The 18,919-nt window shown below is 42.0% G+C and overlaps 1 protein-coding gene across 4 annotated transcripts in view; it reads left to right on the forward strand.

The window, feature by feature from the left end:
• Window positions 1-18,919, forward strand: part of PLCE1 (phospholipase C epsilon 1) — a 299,107-nt gene that overhangs the window by 207,223 nt on the left and 72,965 nt on the right. For all 4 annotated transcript variants that reach the window (XM_046653787.1, XM_046653789.1, XM_046653791.1 and 1 more), the window contains exons 5-7: window positions 3,234-3,379; window positions 8,837-9,095; window positions 10,698-10,903. In XM_046653787.1, the coding sequence (XP_046509743.1) occupies window positions 3,234-3,379; window positions 8,837-9,095; window positions 10,698-10,903 (611 nt within the window). The remainder of the gene's footprint in view (window positions 1-3,233; window positions 3,380-8,836; window positions 9,096-10,697; window positions 10,904-18,919) is intronic.

Consider the following 18,919-nt stretch of genomic DNA (forward strand, 5'->3'; position numbering starts at 1 on the left):
GTTGTGGAGGAGTTATAGGCATGTACCAAGGGGTCAGGGTCGTCAGAGTGAGCACAGAGCCTCTGGGAGGAACTCTGGAAGACTTAGGTTGGGGGCCAGGTTCTCTCTTTATTGTGTGCTGACCGTTGAAATAAATCAAGATAAGCTGTTACATCTAACACCTTTCTACTCTGGTGGTGCTCCCTATGACTGAGTCGTAGGACTTTATATGTATGCGATTTTTGTTTTCCTGTGTGATTTCAGTGTCCTGAAATTCTTTCTGGATTGGCAACACACCCCATTTTCTACTTAGTAAATGTGACCACCCTTTATGCTTCAGGCAACATTTTACATCATCGCTGAATCCTTGTTTCGTTTTTGTGTCTTTTATTTTCCGTAATTAGTGATGACACTCTGATCGTTTAATACCTGTGAAATTATGACTATATTAGGCTGTGATGAGAATTGTCCCTGAAGTCGGTAAGCAGATGTTGGGCGCTGTGTGTGTGTGTGTTTATGTTTATGATAAGAGTGCTTACATGATCTCAACAACCAGGCCCTGGGGACTCACGCTCGGAGATGGAACAGTTGGTTTAAATTAGGTTTCCATGTGAAATACGGTATCGCTATTTTTTTCCTAGCATTGTGGGAAAGTATATGGAAAATGGTTTGACTGATAGGAAATAAATCTGGATGCATGGTCAGGATGGAGGCACAAAACATGTGGTGGTCTGCACCTGCTCTGTGACGCAGGCCTGTCCAGGCCACGATGACTTAACCCTTTCAGGCCCCTGGACTAATAAGTTACTGTGTGGTGCCAGGATAGCCTGAACGAACAATGACTCCAGAGACACTGATTTGCCGTCAATTTCAACAGAAAAAGAGCTAAAGACATAGAAAGAATCTAGCCATAGGCCTTAAGAACTCATGAATTGGGTATCTTTGAGTAACCACTTGAACTTTCCAAGATTTCTTTTGTTATTGTTGTTGTTAAGAGATGGGTTTGAATTTCTAGCTCAAAGAGTCGATGATTTTATGATTCTAAGTGTTCACTGGTGATTTCCTGCAGCATGATAGGGCTCACCAAAAGCGGATCACACTAAAGGAAGACTCGGACAGAAGCACTAATGGCACTCAGTCGCTATTGGCCAAATAATGTCTTGCTCTAGTGAGCCAGAGTTTCACGGAGGTGACTGTTTACTGGGTAAACTGGGTAAGAGGACAAGGCATGGAGACACTGAGCAAGGGACTGCCCATAGCTTCGAGAGTGGCTGGCTCTGGGAATCCCAAGGGTTCCTGTGTACTCAAAGCAGTCAGTCACAGGAGATCGGAACTGATGGTTATCTTCCCCAAAGGCTCTCAATTCCTTGCAGGGTATCTGGACCAGGGCTCATCCTAGGGAGCTGAGTCCAGACCTCTTCTCCTGGTTTTGCCTGAGGGCCCAGCAAAGTTCAGAGCCGGCAGAGATCAGAGGTGTGTGCTTGGAGCCCACTGGGCTGGGGCTGGCCTCAGGGGTGGCAGGCAGCCCATCACATTTTGCTTTAGCCGATTTCAGAAGGGAAGAGGCAGATTATTACTGCAGTGCTGCTGGCTGGTACCAGAGTAGGAAGCTGTTTTATCGCTGAAACTCCCTGTGGCTACTATTTCCCTATTTGTTTCTGGGTGGGGAGAGGAAAGAGGTGTTCAGCTTCAGTCTCTTCTGTTCTGCTTTTTTCACTACTTTAATCATTTTTTGGTACTCTTCTCGGTATCTTCTCCTTTTATTCCAGCTCTGTCTTCAAATGTGAAGCCCTTATTGAGTGCTTAGAAGGACCTAAGCAGTGCCAAATTTAAAGAAACTGTCATCCTTCATCAGATGAAAGAGCACCAGAGTGGGAGTCCTAGTTTTGACATCAATTAGAATTGTGACCTTGGAAAGTCACTCTCCCATGAGCCATAGATTCCTGATCTGGAAAAAGTGGGGTTGGACTGCCCTCTGCCAACACTAAATACCATTCATTCCTATCATTTTATTGACTGGGGGAGGAGGGGCAGCCTGCCATAGACCTTGAACTCTTTTCTTCCTGCATTTGTCATGGGTCACCATGACCTCTGCGTTCAGGCCTCACCCACACTCAGGCCGGGGAAATGAGTTGCTCCCCGGGTTTCAGCACTGTTGCTGAACTAAACGCAGCTAATGGCCATGTGGGGTTGAAACCAAAGCTTTGGTTTGTTAACAAATGTGCCCAGACATTAGCCAAAGAAAGTAACTTAAGTGAACACGAGTGTCCAAGCACCAAAGTCTAGGTAGCAGCAAAATAACCTTAGAGGTTCAGCAGAGGATTTTGAGGCTGCAGATCATAAAGGGGGGACTGTAGTAGTAGATTACTATTAATATCATACTCCAGTCTGTGTGGTAGAAAAAACAAGTCACATTAGAATAAGTTAAGCCTAGAGCTGGAGGACAGTAGAGGTGGCATATACACTTTAGGCATTGAGTGAGTGGTGAATAGTGCCACCTCGGGGACACACACCTCAGTTCTAATGCACGTTTTGCCACCTTTTGGTTGGGGACCTTGAGCAAGTCTCTTAGGCCTTCTGTGCCTCAGCTGCCTCCTCTACAAAATGAGGAGAATAATAGTCCCTGACTCTTACGATTGTTGTGAGACATAAGTGAGTTAACTTATGTAAAGTGCTTAGAACAGTTCCTGGCACATAGTGCTATATAAGTGTTTGTTCCTCTCATTATTATTTAGTCATTTGAGGAACATAATAGAGAATGCATTTGTAAAAGACGGTTCAAAAATACATGTATTTCTGCCTTTTTACATATATGATATTATAATATTATGTATCATAATACATAATATATGATCTCATGTATTTTACTACTTGATAAATGGTCTTTCGTTTGTGCTAAGTGCATTGATTGCATTTAATCTTGCTGTCCATCAATCAAATATATTTAAATCAAGATTATCCTTAGGACTTAATCTCGTGGAATTTTATAGATCAAGAGGGATTTTATGAATTACCTTTCAGCCTTCTTATTTGAAAGATGAAGATGAGGAGTACAGAGAGGTGAAGTGGTTTCCCAGAATCCCATTGCAAAGCAGTGACAGAGCTGAGCTTCACGTCAATCTCTTGGCTGAGTCCTTCATTTCCTAACCCTACACTGATTTTTAAAAAGAGAAAAACCGTTTTCTTGTAAAAAAAAATATTTACCAAGCTTCCGGGACAAAGTTTCAGTGGATGCCCCTCTTTGCATTTTCCAGGTGAGCTCCTGGGTAACGTGGCTGATCCTCACCGCGGGCTCCATGGAGGAGAAGCGGGAAGTCTTCTCATATTTGGTGCATGTGGCCAAATGCTGCTGGAACATGGGCAACTACAATGCTGTCATGGAGTTCTTGGCTGGCCTCAGGTACAGGTGGTGGGGAATATGATTATCTGGGTACAGTTTCCTCTTAACCAGCTGAATGACGCTGAATTAATTGCCCTGGTAACCACACTTACCCAAACCAGGTAGTTGGTAGTGATTATTTCGGGAAATATATTATCCTCTGCTAGCTCCATCCCTCAAAGATGCTGCAGAATTCAGCATCTGAATTAGCTGTGTCTTGGCCAAGCTGAGTAAAATTACCTGATTACCTGATTGCATCACTCCATCAGCCCCTTTACTGGTCCCACTCTTCCCCTTCCTGCCCTGTAAATCACACTGTCTTCTATCTCTTCCCAGCTCTGCCTTATGAATTGCCCCAGCACTGTAAGCTCCCAACATGACAGTGGCTAACATTGATAATAAGCATTCAGTAATGTTAGCTCTCATTTTTATTGAACACCTACTGGGTGTCAAGCATTGGGCTAAGCATGTTCCATGCGTTAAATCTTTTAATTCTCTGAACAATATTTTGAGGTAGATACTATTATTATTACTGCATTATACAAAAGAAGAAACTAAAGGTAGGAGAGGTTAAGTCATTCACCCAAGGTCACGTGGTATGGGTGGGACATGAATGCAGGCAGCCTTGATTTCAGAGCCCTGCCCTTCACCTCTGTGATATGCTGCTCTCATGTCTTCTCCATCAACCTAATAATAAGATCACCATGCTGTCAATAAAGTCTCCTGCCTTATTCCCTTGCAGCCTCAGTTACCTGGCATAAAGTAGCTGCCCTTCACTCTTGTGGGAGGCATTGTGGGGTGAGGAAGAAGGGCATGAGCTGTTGAGTCAGAATAACAGGGAATCAAATCCTGGCTCCCCCACGGAATGCCTGTGTAATCTGGACAAATGGCTTGACCTCACCGAGTCTCAGTTTCTTCATCTGCAAAATGGAGATTATAATAAAAAAGCACCTATCTCTTCATGTAGGATTTAGTGAGATAATGTAAAGTGGCTGGCAGATAGTAAGACTTCATAAAGAGAACCTATTACTGTTATTCTTACTGTTGTCTGTTGACCTTCCCAGTGAGGGTTCTCACTATAAATAGATCCTGCTTTATAACGTTATCAAGATTTTTCTTTGATTCTCCATGTCCCTACATAGGGATGCAGGATTGAGGGAGGAGAGGAAAATTCTCAGAGGTGGAAATTTTTTTGTCCTTTTTGAGTTTTCTTAACTAAGAATAAACTCAAATAATCATGTCATTGGCATTTAAAATGATCACACAAATGTACCAGGCATGGCTCAAAAGAAGATAAAAATAGAGAAAATACTGGAAGAACAAAAGGCTATATTCAGATGATTTGATTCTCTTTGTGATAAATTTTCTACAAAGAACCTGCTACTTTTCTATTTTTTTTAAAAAAAAGAAGAATGATCATATTATGATAAAAATAGTTCTGTTTTAGTAATGATTATCCTTCTGTGTTTGATGGCAAGTTGGTGCTGGCTGTTGGCTGGGGACCTCACTTCCTCTCTTCTGTCCTCACAGCATGGTGGCTGGCTCCCTCCAAAGTGAACCATCCAAGCGAGCAAGGCAGAAGCTGCAGTGCCTTTTATGTCCTAGCCTCAGAAGTCACACACTGTCACTTCTGCCATATTGTACTGGTCACTTAGCACCAGCACTGGTTCATTGTAGACAGGACTATACTACACCAGGAGGTGTGGATCATTGGGCGCCATCTTGGAGGCTGGCTGCCACGTACCATGTATTAGATTCTCTTGATACAAGAATGGCCTCAATGACCCATGAAGACCTTGAGTGAATGTGACTTTCAAACCCAACTTTGTTTGGATCCAAGTTTGGATTCAAAATCCAAGAAGACCACAGAGCCAGGTGATTCTCCCTTAAATGAGGAATAACCTCAGACCAGGCTAAACCTTACCAGTAATTCCTGTGCGTTTTGTCTTACACCCCAGACCTATTGCCACCTAGTCATGCTCCTATATTTGGCTTAAAACTGATCTTTACAAATATGTGGGTAAAAGTACCGTGTTTAATAGCTCTTTTGCTGGAACAATATACACAAGATAAGTTTCTAGATGTTCTTATGATAGAATGATTGTAGAGGCAGAGCTTGTGTGTACAATTTCAGGCTTGAAAATATTTAGATTATAAGTAATTTAACTACATCAAGATAACTAAAGTTTTTCATTTTTTGAAGCAAGTACATGTGAAGGGGGAGCAAACACTGTTAAATGACTTTAGTTTTCTATGGACATTTTACATTTTGCTTCCTTAAACTAAATTCTCAACTGTCTAAAGGAAATGATTAGAAATATGAAGATTTACATATAACAATGTTTACTTGTCAACTTAAACAGTACATTATCCAATTGTTTTACCCGTACAACAAGTTTATTCAGGAAGAGCCAAAAGAATTGCAATTTGGGATGTATGTGTTATGGGTGGACCACAGGCAAATCCAGAGAAACAAGGAAGGGGCTTACTTTTATAGAGCAAAAGGGGGAGAGGAAAAGGGAGGGACTGTTCTAAAAGAAAGTTCATTGGAGTAAAGTGAGAGTTCAGGGTGGTGACAGCTTCTCACTGGCTTAGCTGTGGTGCTTCTCATTGGCTGAGCTGTTGCTGGGCAGGGAGAGAAATCTTCCTCCTGCTGTAGAGTGAAGTAACAAACGCCTTCCTGTCTAAGATGCAAGCTACATCTCTTCCTGTTTGAAGTAATTGACTACGTACAATAGGAGGTGAGAGCTCCCCCTATAGGCGTTCCTGACTCCAATTTAGCTGAAGCTTCCATTATTCATTTCACATAATCATGGTGTCAATTTAAAATAACCCAAATGAACAAGAATGGAAAAATAAAGAAAATAATGTAATGCATTCATACAATGGAATATTATTTAGCCACCCAAAATGATGTTTATGAAAAATTTTTAATACCATTGGAAAACAAGTAGTATATAAGGCATAAAAACATCTGGGAATAAAGCTGTCAATACTTAATACCCTCAGCAATATTTATACAACAAAATTTATAAAATATTTATACCAGACAGACACAAATAGAATACTGGAAGGAACTATGCCTAATGTTGCCTGTGAATGGTAGAACTGTGGGTGGATTTTCTAAATTTTTGGTATTTTCCAGATTTTCTACAATGAGCATCTAGTACCTTTATAATCACAAAAGAAATAAAAGTTTTAAAATAGTGTCAATTCTCAATCTAACAAAAAATCTTTGATCTTTGCTGATGTTTATCTTTTGCTCCCAATCGTACCAGGACTACTCCATTACTCATGAAAAGAAGGATGATCAAATAATGAGAACCATAGCTCATGTATTTATTCACTTCATTTATTTATACCTCCATTTCATGCCCAAAAAGTGATTCTCACCACCTTATAAGAAAACAGTTGTAGGACAAGCTGGACTTAGTGGGGTGAAATCAGGAAACAATTTTATTTTTCTGACCTCACTGTCTTTTACACATGCCCAATTGGCTCTCCCTCCCCTGATTCTGGATTATACCTTGGGAGATCCTGTAGCTTTCCCAGTCACTTGTGTGGTTAATAAGCTGTCTCAGCACATGAGCATGAATGAATCTCAGAAACACAAGGCTGAGCAAAAAAGCAGGTTGCCTTAAGAGTACCTATAGTGTGACACCATTTACATACAGTTGAAAAGCACACCAACAATTCTACAAACTGCTAGGCGATATATACACATGTTGGAAGAGTATAAAGAATTGTAAGGGAACGAGAACCCTGAAATCAGAGTTGTGGTCCCCTTTGGTGAAGGAGGGAGGAGTATGTGCCCATGGAGGAGTCCACTGGGGCCTCAACAGTATTATTAGTGTTTTATTTTTCAAACTGAGCGGTTGGGGCATGGGTGTTTGTCATGTTGTACTTCTTCATGTCTTTTGGATATCTTATATATTACATAATGATTTTTTTAAGCCAGTCTGATCTAAATCAAAATTTCAATCTCTCATTTAATTTAAAGCTTCTCCTTTTCCCCACACTTTGCAGCCCAGCTAGTCTCAGAAACCTGCAGTAGGACGGGAAGATATGGTTTATCTTTTCTCTCCCTCTCCCTCCAGCTCAAGGTCCCTGCAGAAAAAGTGAGCAGGAGAGGCGAAGGGAGGAGGGTAAACGGTATGAAGGTCTTACTTGACTGGGACAGTTGTAATCTGGCCTAGATGCTCCCACAGAGAGCAGTGTGGGGTGCTTTTAGGGTTTCTTCCTAGTTACTCCTTCCATCTTCCCCCAGCCCCTGTCCAATAGGTACCTCCCAGTGCACCATTACCTGGCAAGAGGCAATGCACCCTCCATCCCCAGGACCCAACTCTGGAAGTGCTGCCCTCACAGACTCTTTCCACTAGGGCCACCTCATGTGGCAGGCAGGCCTTTCAAGATAGCTCAGGTCCAGCTGCCTCTCACAGTGTCCACTCCTGACTCACAGGAAGCACTCAGCGCTTTGCCCTCCCAGACTCTGCACATGCAAGACGTGCCCACAGGAACCTTCTCTCTCATGTTGCCTTCGGGCAGCTCCTGGCAGCCTCTCATCTTGCCTAGGCTTTCGTAGGCAAGAGTCACACACCAGTCTATGTGATCAACACACTGCCCAGGACACAGGTCACCCTCTCCGTGGAGTTGACTTCAAGCCCCCTGCACTTGGAGTGGCTTTTCTCGTTCTACATTTAGTGCTCTGACAACTCTCTCCAAAGAAACACTCCCTAGCTGCCCCTCAGCTCCAGTTCCTCTGCATGAGCAGATGGAGGGTTAGAGCTCACTGAGGGCAGGGCAGTTAGGACACCGCTTGTGACGGCCTGGTGCCTCTCTTTAGAAGATGGGGTACACTGTCACCTGTTGCTCTCAGCAGCCATTTCAAAATAGGAAAAGTCCATTCAACATCCTGTTATGCAAATAATACTTGAAAATAATACCCCTCAGGATGGACCAGTGGTTTAATGTCAAAGCTGGATTCAGCAATAGCAGTTCCACAAAAGCCATAACAGACTTCATGTGTATCACTGAGGGACTGGCTTGATCCAAGGACAGCGCTTGCAAGATCAAGAGGAATGAACGGACAGTGTTTCTGCAGGCAATCCTACATAAATATTTGTATAAACCATGCTATCCATTAGTTTTCCCTTTTGGCTATAGCTGTCAGACAAGCTTAAACCTAAGTTCATTGCCTACCTTCCGAAATTAACTCCTTCCACATGTGTTTTTGTTTGTATCTGTCCTATTTAATTTTGTTTTTCAATTTATAAAAGTAATAATCACATCATTTAGGGAAGTAGGTAGAGATATGTACCTGGCAAAGTAGGTAGAGATATGTCTCCTAAATAAGTATTAAAACATAAAGGAAACTTAGACAAAAAAGAATGAATTTGTATGGGATTTAGGCTATTTACTGTAAACTATAAACTACGTTATTCTCCTTCTGTCTAAAGAAATGTTGTTTACTTGCCATAGGTCAAGAAAAGTTTTAAAAATGTGGCAGTTCATGGACCAGTCTGACCTGGAGACCATGAGGAGCCTGAAGGATGCCATGGCTCAGCACGAATCTTCCTGTGAGTACAGGAAGGTGGTGACGCGGGCACTGCACATCCCCGGCTGTAAGGTGGTTCCGTTCTGTGGGGTGTTTCTGAAGGAGCTGTGTGAAGCGCTCGACGGAGCCTCCGGCCTCATGAAGCTTTGCCCGAGGTACAATTCCCAGGAAGAAACTCTAGAGGTGAGGCCTTTCCAAATCCTCATGATCTGAAGAGTTGTTGTTGCCGCCTGGCTCATCACTCACTAAAGTGAGAAGAGATAACTTCTTGAACCCAGGATTATCAGTAGTTACTGTTGTGTTGGATAACAGTGAGGTCTTTGAAAGTTCCAAAGAAAAGTGCCAACTAGCCCTCTTTGGGGCTTAACATTGTGAAGTTAGCCTTTAATGGGACAATATGTAAATACATGTGGAAATGGGTGTTGTGTTCTGATTTTTTTTAAGGGTTGATGGGGTTTTCTTCTCTCTTATTGGGTGGGAATGTCTGGATGCAAGGGATAAGGGAAGTCAAGCGAGAGTATTAACTTTTCTGAATCAATGGAGGAAAGAATGGGGGGGGGGGAGTCAGTGCTGCCCTCCTTTGATCCTTACTGAGAGGCCGCTGGAGATGCTGGTGCCTCATCTAAAGACAGGCTCTAGGGTCCTGATCAAGGCTGCCTCAGTCTTCCCAGGTCTATCGATTCTCATTCCTGACTCCCAGAGTGGAGAGGACCGTGTAAGCTCTGACTCAGGGCTTGGGCATTGGAGAGAAGGGGCATTGAGAAACTGAAAGAAGATAAGGAAACTCCCTATGTGGTGTTGATAAATGAAAGAAGAGACTAAAATGGGGGGAACTTTATGGAGAATTTTGAGGAGTCCCGTACCTGGAAGTCCCAAACCCAAATCTAGACTCATTCTCAACCATGGTAACAGCACCCACTACTGATCTTACACACACACATGCACACACACTCTCTCTCACACTCACATACACCCCTTCTCGGTGGCAGTGGGAAGATTTTCCCTAGAACTTCAGCCTCTTCTGTGTCACCTGGGAACAAAGGCATCACATGGTGTCAGGGAGACTTAAGAGCTCCTGACGGGTACAGGCAACATTGCGGGCTTGCATCTCTCTGGCTTATGAGGGGGATAAAAGGGCAAGACATGGAGGAGAAAGCTTAAAGCAAGCCCCCCAAGTTGCACCCACACCGGCCCCTCATGTCTTGGAAGGAGGGAACGCCACATCTTGCTGCCTGGCTACAGCTCTTACCTCTGGTGGGAGAAACTTCCTGATCATGAATGTAGACAATAAGCACTTAAAAACCACCAGGAAGCCTCTGTGTCACCATAGGATATATGGGAAATTAAGAAAAACGTCACCCTCTCTCAATGTTTTCCTTGGGCTCCAGTAATTTTAGCCAGTTCCATAGAATAATAGACTTCGTCATGGTTTTTCTCAGTTCTCGCTACAAGGATAAAATAACCCTGCCCTTCCTCTGTAAAGTGGCTAATCTTCTCCCTAGGGAACCTTGCAATAATATTGCTTTTTGTGTTGTAAATTCGAAGTGGAGTGCTGATTCCTAGAGGGACTAAAGTTGCCTTAGTGGAAATAAGAGTGAGTTTTGGTATTTCTTGTGGTGAAACGAAAAAATGTTTTTCCTGGAGGTTCTTTTTTTTGCTTTGCAATAAAATAGGCACAAATGCCATTATTTACGACTATTATGATTTCGTTTCCCCAGCCAAGTATGTTATTTAGATGTAGTATGGGAAGTTGTGATAACAAATCCTCGATATATTTTTCTGTAGTTTGTAGCTGATTACAGTGGACAAGATAATTTCTTACAACGTGTGGGACAAAATGGCTTAAAGAATTCAGAGAAGGAGTCCACAGTCAACAGCATCTTTCAGATCATCAGGAGCTGTAGTCGAAGTCTCGAGACCGAGGAGGAGGACAGCCCCAGTGAAGGGAACAGCTCTAGGAAAAATTCCTTGAAGGATAAAGCCAGATGGCAGTAAGTTTCACATTTAAAAAGAAGGATGCTCATTTCTTCTTTCTATCTCTTAAAAAAAGAAAAGAAAATTAAAGCTATCCTGCGATTTCTAAAAACTCAACAAATTAAATTTCAGGATCAGACCATGATATTTTATTTATTTCATAGCTTCTTTAAAAATAGTTTTTATTAATCACTGAGTGGGGCACGGGGACAAGTACTAAAATATTTTTAAATCACATATACTGATTTAGTAGGGCTGGAGTGATACCCAGAAATCAGTGGGTTTTTGTGTGTGTGTGTGTGTTTTTAAAGATTAGCACCTGAGCTAACATCTTTTGCCAAACTTCTCTTTTTGTTCTTCCTCTTCTTCTTCTCCCCAAAGGCCCCCAGTACATAGTTGTATATTCTAGTTGTGCGTCCTTATAGTTCTGCTATGTGGGACGCCACCTCAGCATGGCTTGATGAGCAGTGCCATGTCCGCACCCAGGGTCTGAACCAGCAAAAGGCTGGGCAACTGAAACAGAGCATGCGAACTTAACCACTTGGCCACAGGGCCGGCCCCCAGAAATCAGTGTTTTTAGCAGCTCCCCCCAAAACTCTGGGTGATTCTAAGTCAGGTGGTTCGAGGATCTCACTTTCAGAATCTTAGCTCTGTGAGGTGGCATCCACAGCTTTGTAGTTCTTCAGTTGTTCCAGTTGCTGCTTTATCAGCAGACATTGCAGTCTAGCCAGACAGGCTTACCCACAACCAAATGAGAAGTTCAGAAATCAGTGGTCTTGGGGTGTGCGTCGCATCTCTTCAAGGCCACTTACTCATGGTCAAGCCTAACTCAAATGGCAGAGCCTGGCCCAGCTGGAGGAATCCCTTGGCGCCATCCTAAACTGTAGGTCTGCTGGCCTTGACATCTTTGCCACGAATGGTTTTATTTGTGATCACTGTTCCTGAGTCATACCTTGCAGTTGTCTTGTAGTCCTTATGCACACATGTGTACGTTTGTAAGACATTGCTATTTGTTTTGCAAAAGCCTTTCCTGGTTGTCTCTGCGTGTGTGTGAGCCTACACTGGGAAGGGTGACAGTGTTCTCAGCAAATAGTTTCTTTGAAATTGTAGTGCTAGATCCTTAGAATTGGTGCGAAAACAGAAATGAACACCTTGTGTCTGAATCCCTAATGCTGTTACGTTTTAAGGAGGTAAACCTCTATTGCAGGTTTCTCCCAAATCTTTGGGCTTTCTTCCAAACCTCACTTCCTCATTCATCCCCATGGAGGACCCAGGTGCTCAAAGATTAACTGGTACTACCCTCCCCACAATGTCTCAGCCCTAAAGCTCAAATGTCTCACAAGTAACTTCTACAATTGGTGTCTTTTTTTTTTTTAATTTACCTCGAATTAAAGATTATTTGAAAGTTTTCTGACTAGCAGCTTGCTGATGTTAGTGGCAATCCGTCTAGAGAGAGAGGATCATGTACAAATAAGTACATGTCTACACAAGAAGCATCTCATAGCCATTTAAATCGTTAATCTATAGCTACCTGTATCTACCCATCTGTGTATATCTACCTCCTTCCACAAAAGATTTTGTTGATGTTTATAAGAATAGACATAAATAATTGAGGATCTTAAGGAAAAAGGCAAAAAGGATAGGAAAAAATGAAACATACTGAAGTGTATACCATACAGTCTTTACAGTGAGTAAATTTCGTTCTGAGAATTCTTAGTGGCCAAAGGAAAAAGGGAATCATGATTCATGACAAGTTTCACAGTATTTGTAAGAAAAGTGGGACAGGTGTTTGGGAAAAGCATGCCTTTTCCTTATACTGAGATCTGGCCAAATTCCTTTCCTAAATCCTACTATAAGGGATACACCATCCCTGAATAGATGAAATCATGAATTTCACATGGCTGTCTCTCATAACAACCTTCACTGGGGGCCGAGTGTGTGTTTGTGGGTATGGGAGCGTACCCTGAAGATGTCAACTTCATTGTCATTTTAGAAAAGCTAAAATGCTTTTAGGAATGCTACCTTTCATTGAGCCTCAGAGACCAGACTCTGAGCTTTCCCTTTACCATCCTTCCCTCTTGCCTGGGATTCCTTCAAGTGATATGTTTCTTACCTCATCACTTCACCTCTCATGAAATTTTTATTTCCAATTTTCTGCTTATTCTCTTGTCCTCTTTCTAAACATGTTACCATTGACAACCTAAGAACATTGCCCTTCCACTTCCATTTTCCAGTTCCTGCTTGTGAGCACTCTTAGAAGGGAAAAAAGCACAAGAATGCAAATATTTCTTTTACAAACCTGTGAATTCCTGTTGAAACCCTCACACTGAAACCTATGTACCTCAGTTCCAGGAATAGTTTCCTTACCCCAAGTGTCTGCTACTTTGGAAAGAACCACTGCACACAAAAGATGGGGGTGGAGTGTTTAATAGAATCCACTGAAACCAGAGCAGCCAGCACTGTTTCCGAGACCATCTGCCAGGACTTGGGAACCTGTTCCTGATTCAGAGCCTCATGTGAAAATATCCAGCACAGGGTTGTGGGCGGCAAGGGGATTTCCAGATCCCAAAACCCCTAAGAACCGTGCTTTGTTGTTGATATGGCTAAAACCAAGACTCCATAAACAATAACCTCTAGCCCCTGTCCCTGTGGCAGCCACCAGCCCTGTGAAAATCACATCAAAGAAAGAAGGGACAATCTCATGTCCTTTGGTTCACCCAGCCTGCAGGGCACTCTTACAATTTTTCTCAAACCTCTCAGCTACTCCTGCCAAAAAAACTCATTCAAAGCACTCACAGAAACCCCAGAGAAGTGATCATAAAAAGTTCAAGACCTCAACAGGAAAGGAATAGGGTTGAGAGAATCTCAATATGTCAGTGGGATCTTAAGGTCATTTCGTCTGGCTTCCCCAGCACGGATGAAGAAGTGATGCCCAGAGAGGTGAAGTCACGTGCCTAAGTGTTGCCCAGCAGAGCTGGAGTGTAAGCCCAAGCGCGTGTTCAGCCTCAGGGCAGGATCTTTTCTCCTGCGACGTTTAAGGCATTTCTTGTCCCGGTACAGGGACTAACTCAGTTTCTTTTTATTTCTAGTACCTGTAGATTAGGAATATCTGAGTTCTAAAAACATTCTAGTTACATTTCCTATGACCAATAAAGCTCCTTAACAATGACTTTTTAAATTTAACAGCGTGAAGAATAAATGAGCTTTGCCTGTGTGAGTGTGTTTAAGTCATGGCGGCATAAGAATAGCATATGACACTATTGTTGGAAAATGGAAATTAAGAATATTAAGGTATGTAGAGAAGAGTGTTGGATCATAGAAGAGCTGCAAGTTTTATTTTCAACTCTGTTGCCCCTCTTTAAGATGCTGCGGCTTAAGAAGGATTTGTACATTTGGAGAAATTGAATATACGTAGATAATGAATACAGACAGCACCTTAGAATGGAGGCTGCTTGAACCAGTTACGAGCTCAGACCTTGCTGTCACATTGCCTGGGACTGAATCTTACCACTCCCACTTGCTATTTGTGTCACCGGGATAGGTGACTTAATTTTACTAAGCCTTGGCTTTGTCATCTATAAAATGGGGACAATCGTGATGCTTTATAGGGTTGTTATGAGGATTATGTGAGATGATATATATAAAATAAGCAATTTTACATCGCAAATGCCATATAAATGGTGACTCTTGTAATTAATGTCTGACGTCACACCTGTGAATGCCAGGCTGAGGCATCTGGAGGCTCGAGCACTTAGGTGTGGGCACCCCTGGCAGCAGTCATCATTTTAGGAGCTCCCCTCCGTCACACTCCCCTTTCTTACTGGAGAGAGCTGTTTTCTGCGCCCTCCTACCCCAACAGCCTCCTTAGAGACTTGTCTGGACAATAATCCAACCCCACAAGGGTAGAAAGTAAGAAAGCTATGCATAAGGAGGGAGCGTATCTAAGAAAAGATAACAGTTACCAGGATTCGTCTCACACACACACACACATGCACATGCACGCACAAGATAATAAAATGATAGGAAACCAATCAGTTATTCTCCACAGACGATGGTGCAGACAAGTCCCAACCTTACAGACACCCGCCTCAGGCACAGCTAGCTGCCTGCTTCAGCCCAAACCTTAACGTGGTCTCCACCCTCGCCAGCTTTGCTGACGGGAACTGGGACTGGGGATACCTGGGACTCTATTTCTCTCTCTTCCTGTCTCCTTGGCCAACACCCACGACCCAGTCCTCCTTCTGTGACCTGTAACAAAGAAAGCCATTTTCCCACTGTCTGTGCTACATTCAGTTTAAGCTTGTTTATTGCTCGAATCCAGACTTGAAACTGGAACACCATTTTCACAGAAAAGCAATGTGTGAGTGGCTATGTTCTAGAAATATTGACTTTGCAAATACAAGTCAGACAATAATGATGTTAGTAATATTTAACATGCTATTATTTAAGAAGAGCCTACTTTTAAACAAACACTGTCCTAAATACTTTGCATACATTAAATGATTTAATCCTCACAGCAGGTCCATTTTACTCAGGATCTCACACCTTGCAGAGCCAAGATTTAACCTCAGGCAGGCCGGCTCCAACGTCCACATACTCCCAGATGTAATTTAGAAGCTGCCTGTAGTTGAGGAAAGTGCTAGGTTAATTAAAAGCAAGAATTTGCCAGAAGCAAGCTTAAAACTCTAAATTTTATTACAAGGAACAGCTGTAGGTAGTCCTTTGGAAAAGGTGTACATTTTCTTCTATCTTACAAAATTAAATTAGAGCTTTTTTATCACTTGATGAATCATGTTCATGTAGTCATATTAAATTTGTAGGAAGTAATGAACCATTTATTAAAAAAATATATAACCAGGTTGACAAATAGCCCACTTGTCCCCTAATATAAGATATTCCTCACGGAACATTAGAAAAATGTTTATCTGTCAATTTATGTTTTCTAACTAAAGGATGCTGGAGAACTTTTTCAGGAGTCGGATACAAACCCTCCTTCTCTTTTCTCTTTGGTCCTCTCGGCATATGACCTACATTTGACAAGGTAGTTGCTTTGCTGGTAAACCACATCTTTGATCCTTGGTTAATGTTATTTGGTTCCTAAATAACCCTTTAAGTTTCACCATATTCCTTCTTGTAAACTCCCAGAAATGTGTCTCCGGAGAGAATCCAGCACAAAAGTGCATAAAATTCATTATATGATCTGAGAGACAAAGCTATTAGTTTCCTTTTTGAAATGAACTCATTTCACTACAAAAACAGTCAGTTTTATCTCGGGCATTGGTCCCTGGAAGAATGCTTTTTACTGGAATTGTTAACACCAGCATTAGTTGTTCTGGTGTTCCAGAATAGAAACTGATACTAAGAAAGACAGGGTCCCTTCCGTCCCAGCTTTCTTCATGTCTCAGCAGCAGAAATGGGCTCCAGAAAAGCCTCATAATGTTTCTTTTCAGGCACTATTATTTATAATACCTGTCGTTTTTCACTGGCAAATACTTAATTGAGCTCAGAAGTCAAATTAAATGGAATATGGGAAACACCATTTCTCTTGCTATAAATTAAAATCAGAAGTTCTTTGTCCAAATTAACATGTGCTGTATTTCATGGATACTGACACTTCCCAATTGAATCTTTTTTGCTCTTAAAACAACAAGTGTGACATGGAGAATGTGGACATGGTCCCAGAGAAAGGAAATAAAAATATTAAAGGGCTTGGATGTGGCCCTGAAGAAAGCCCCTCCGGAGGAACAGCTGGGCGGATTTAGCCTGGTGCAAAGGAGGCGGGGAAGGAGAAGTGGCAGGGACGAAGCCTCCACCTTCCTATCTTTAATTATAGTCATTTACTTTCCTGAGCCCAAGGCTGTGCTGAGTGCTTTACAAGTATTATCTTATTTGAGCTTCACCATTACTCTCTGAAATGGGTGTTCTCTTTTTTCCATTAACAGCTAAGTAAAGTGAGGCTCTGAGAGGTTGAGTGATTTGACTAGGTCACACAGCAAAGAGGTGATGGAACTGAACATTAAACCCAGAGTGACTCCAGAAGGCATGTTCCTAACTACCGTATTTTATATATAAAACGTGGACAGAAGTATCATATAAGTGGACATAAGTGTTGAGTTTCCACTGTTACTGAGAGTAATTTCAACGGGATGGAGCTAAATTAGACATAAGGATTTTCTTTCTTTTTCTTTCTTTCTACACATCTTGAGGTGAAATGTAGTTTTAAGAAAAGTGTGTAAAATAGAATGTAATTGCACATAGCACCCAGATCTTGATTTCTAATAACATTCTTCAATAAAAGAAAGCAAAGCTCCTTGGAGAAATGGCTGATTCCAGGACTGGGGCAGGGAATACACAAGATGAGCCCGGAGCATCTTGTGCCAGAAATTAAAGAAGCGTTTAAAACACACACACACACACACACACACACACACAATAATGAGGTTATGTCAGAGGAACACAACAGCCAACTGAAAGAGCTCGCAAAGCTGAAACAATTTAAACAGCCTCAGTGCTATGAAATTATCACCTGAAGTATTGAATAAATGTCTGTGAGTCCACATACTTAAATGATAAATAAACAAATTCTTCCCGTGCAGAAGAATTCCAACTAATTTAATAATTTAGAAGTAATTTAGATACTCTGCCCTCCAGCAGGTAGAACGTAACTCCTTACTCCTTGGGTGGGTTGCATGTAGTGACTTCCTTCCCAAGAGGACACTATAGAAAGGGGTTAAAAAAAAAAAAAGAAAAAGAGTAACTTTACAGTGGACATGACCAACACTGCCTCAGCCAGTCACTGTCAACAGGGATGCGTCACGTTGGTAGGGTACTCCCTTGACAGGGTGTGATGAGAATGGCACTCTGCCTCTGTGGTCTTCCTCCCCAAAACCCAGAACTGCAGTGGAATTATGAGAAAAATGTCAGGCAAATTCTAATTGAGAGACATTCTAAAAAATACCTGACCTGCGCTCCTCAAAACCGTCAAGATAACAAAAACAAGGAAAGTTTGAGAAACCATCATGTTTAAGAGGAGGCTAAAGAAGCCTGATGGCTAAATGTCATATGGTATCCGGACGGGATCCTGGAGCGGAAAAAGCACATGGGGAAAAACTAAGACAATCTAAATAGTGGATGGACTTTCATAATAACGTATCAGTATTGGTTCATGAATTGTGTCAAATACACCATCCCAATGTAAGAGGTTAATAATAGGGAAAACTGGATGTGGGGTATACTGTCTTTGCAATTTCTCTACAAATCTAAACCTACTGTATTCTAAAATTAGAAGTTTTTTTAAAAACTAATGTATTTGAATATTCATCAAGTGAATGCATGTGTAACTGCCACCCACAGTGAAAACATTATCCGCACCTGTAAACCCCTTGTTTCCCTTCTCGATTCTGTGACTCCCTTTCCCGCAGAGAAAAATTTGCTACTGTGAATTTCATGATAATACATCCTGCTTTTCTTTATCAGTTTACCACTATTATACATTTCTAAACACTGTAGTGTAGTTTTGTCTGGTTTTGGAATTTACATTTACGTAGATGCGATCATACAGCGTGTGTTCTTGTGTCTGTTGCTTAAGATTTGTCCATATTGTTGCACGTAGTTAGCTATTGCATGTTCATTTTCATTGCTCTGCAGAATTACATTGTATGAATACATCAAATTTTATTTATACATTTTATTGTATATTGCTGGACATTTGGGTTGTTTCTAGTGTGGGTTATCTGAAAAGGATATCCTGACCATCAGATTTGTGAGATCTCTTGTAGATTTCTCTTTTAAGAATGTTACTTATGGAGGCAAGGAGGAAGAACCTGCTGTTTGAAAGCAGGAGTGGGCTCTTGCTCCGGGACGGGGATCTGGACTCAGAGTCCAAGCAGCCCAGTGCTGCTGCTCATGCCTCGCCAAGAGGCAGTAGGCCGCCACGTGCCTCCAGATGATGGGAGCATTCCTTCCCAGAGATGCACGGACCAGCTCCTTCTCAATTTTATCCACCACTTTGCTAGTGATGTCTATGGATCAAA

The sequence above is a fragment of the Equus quagga genome, chromosome 2 (assembly GCF_021613505.1).
Source record: "Equus quagga isolate Etosha38 chromosome 2, UCLA_HA_Equagga_1.0, whole genome shotgun sequence".
Classification (NCBI taxonomy): domain Eukaryota; kingdom Metazoa; phylum Chordata; class Mammalia; order Perissodactyla; family Equidae; genus Equus; species Equus quagga.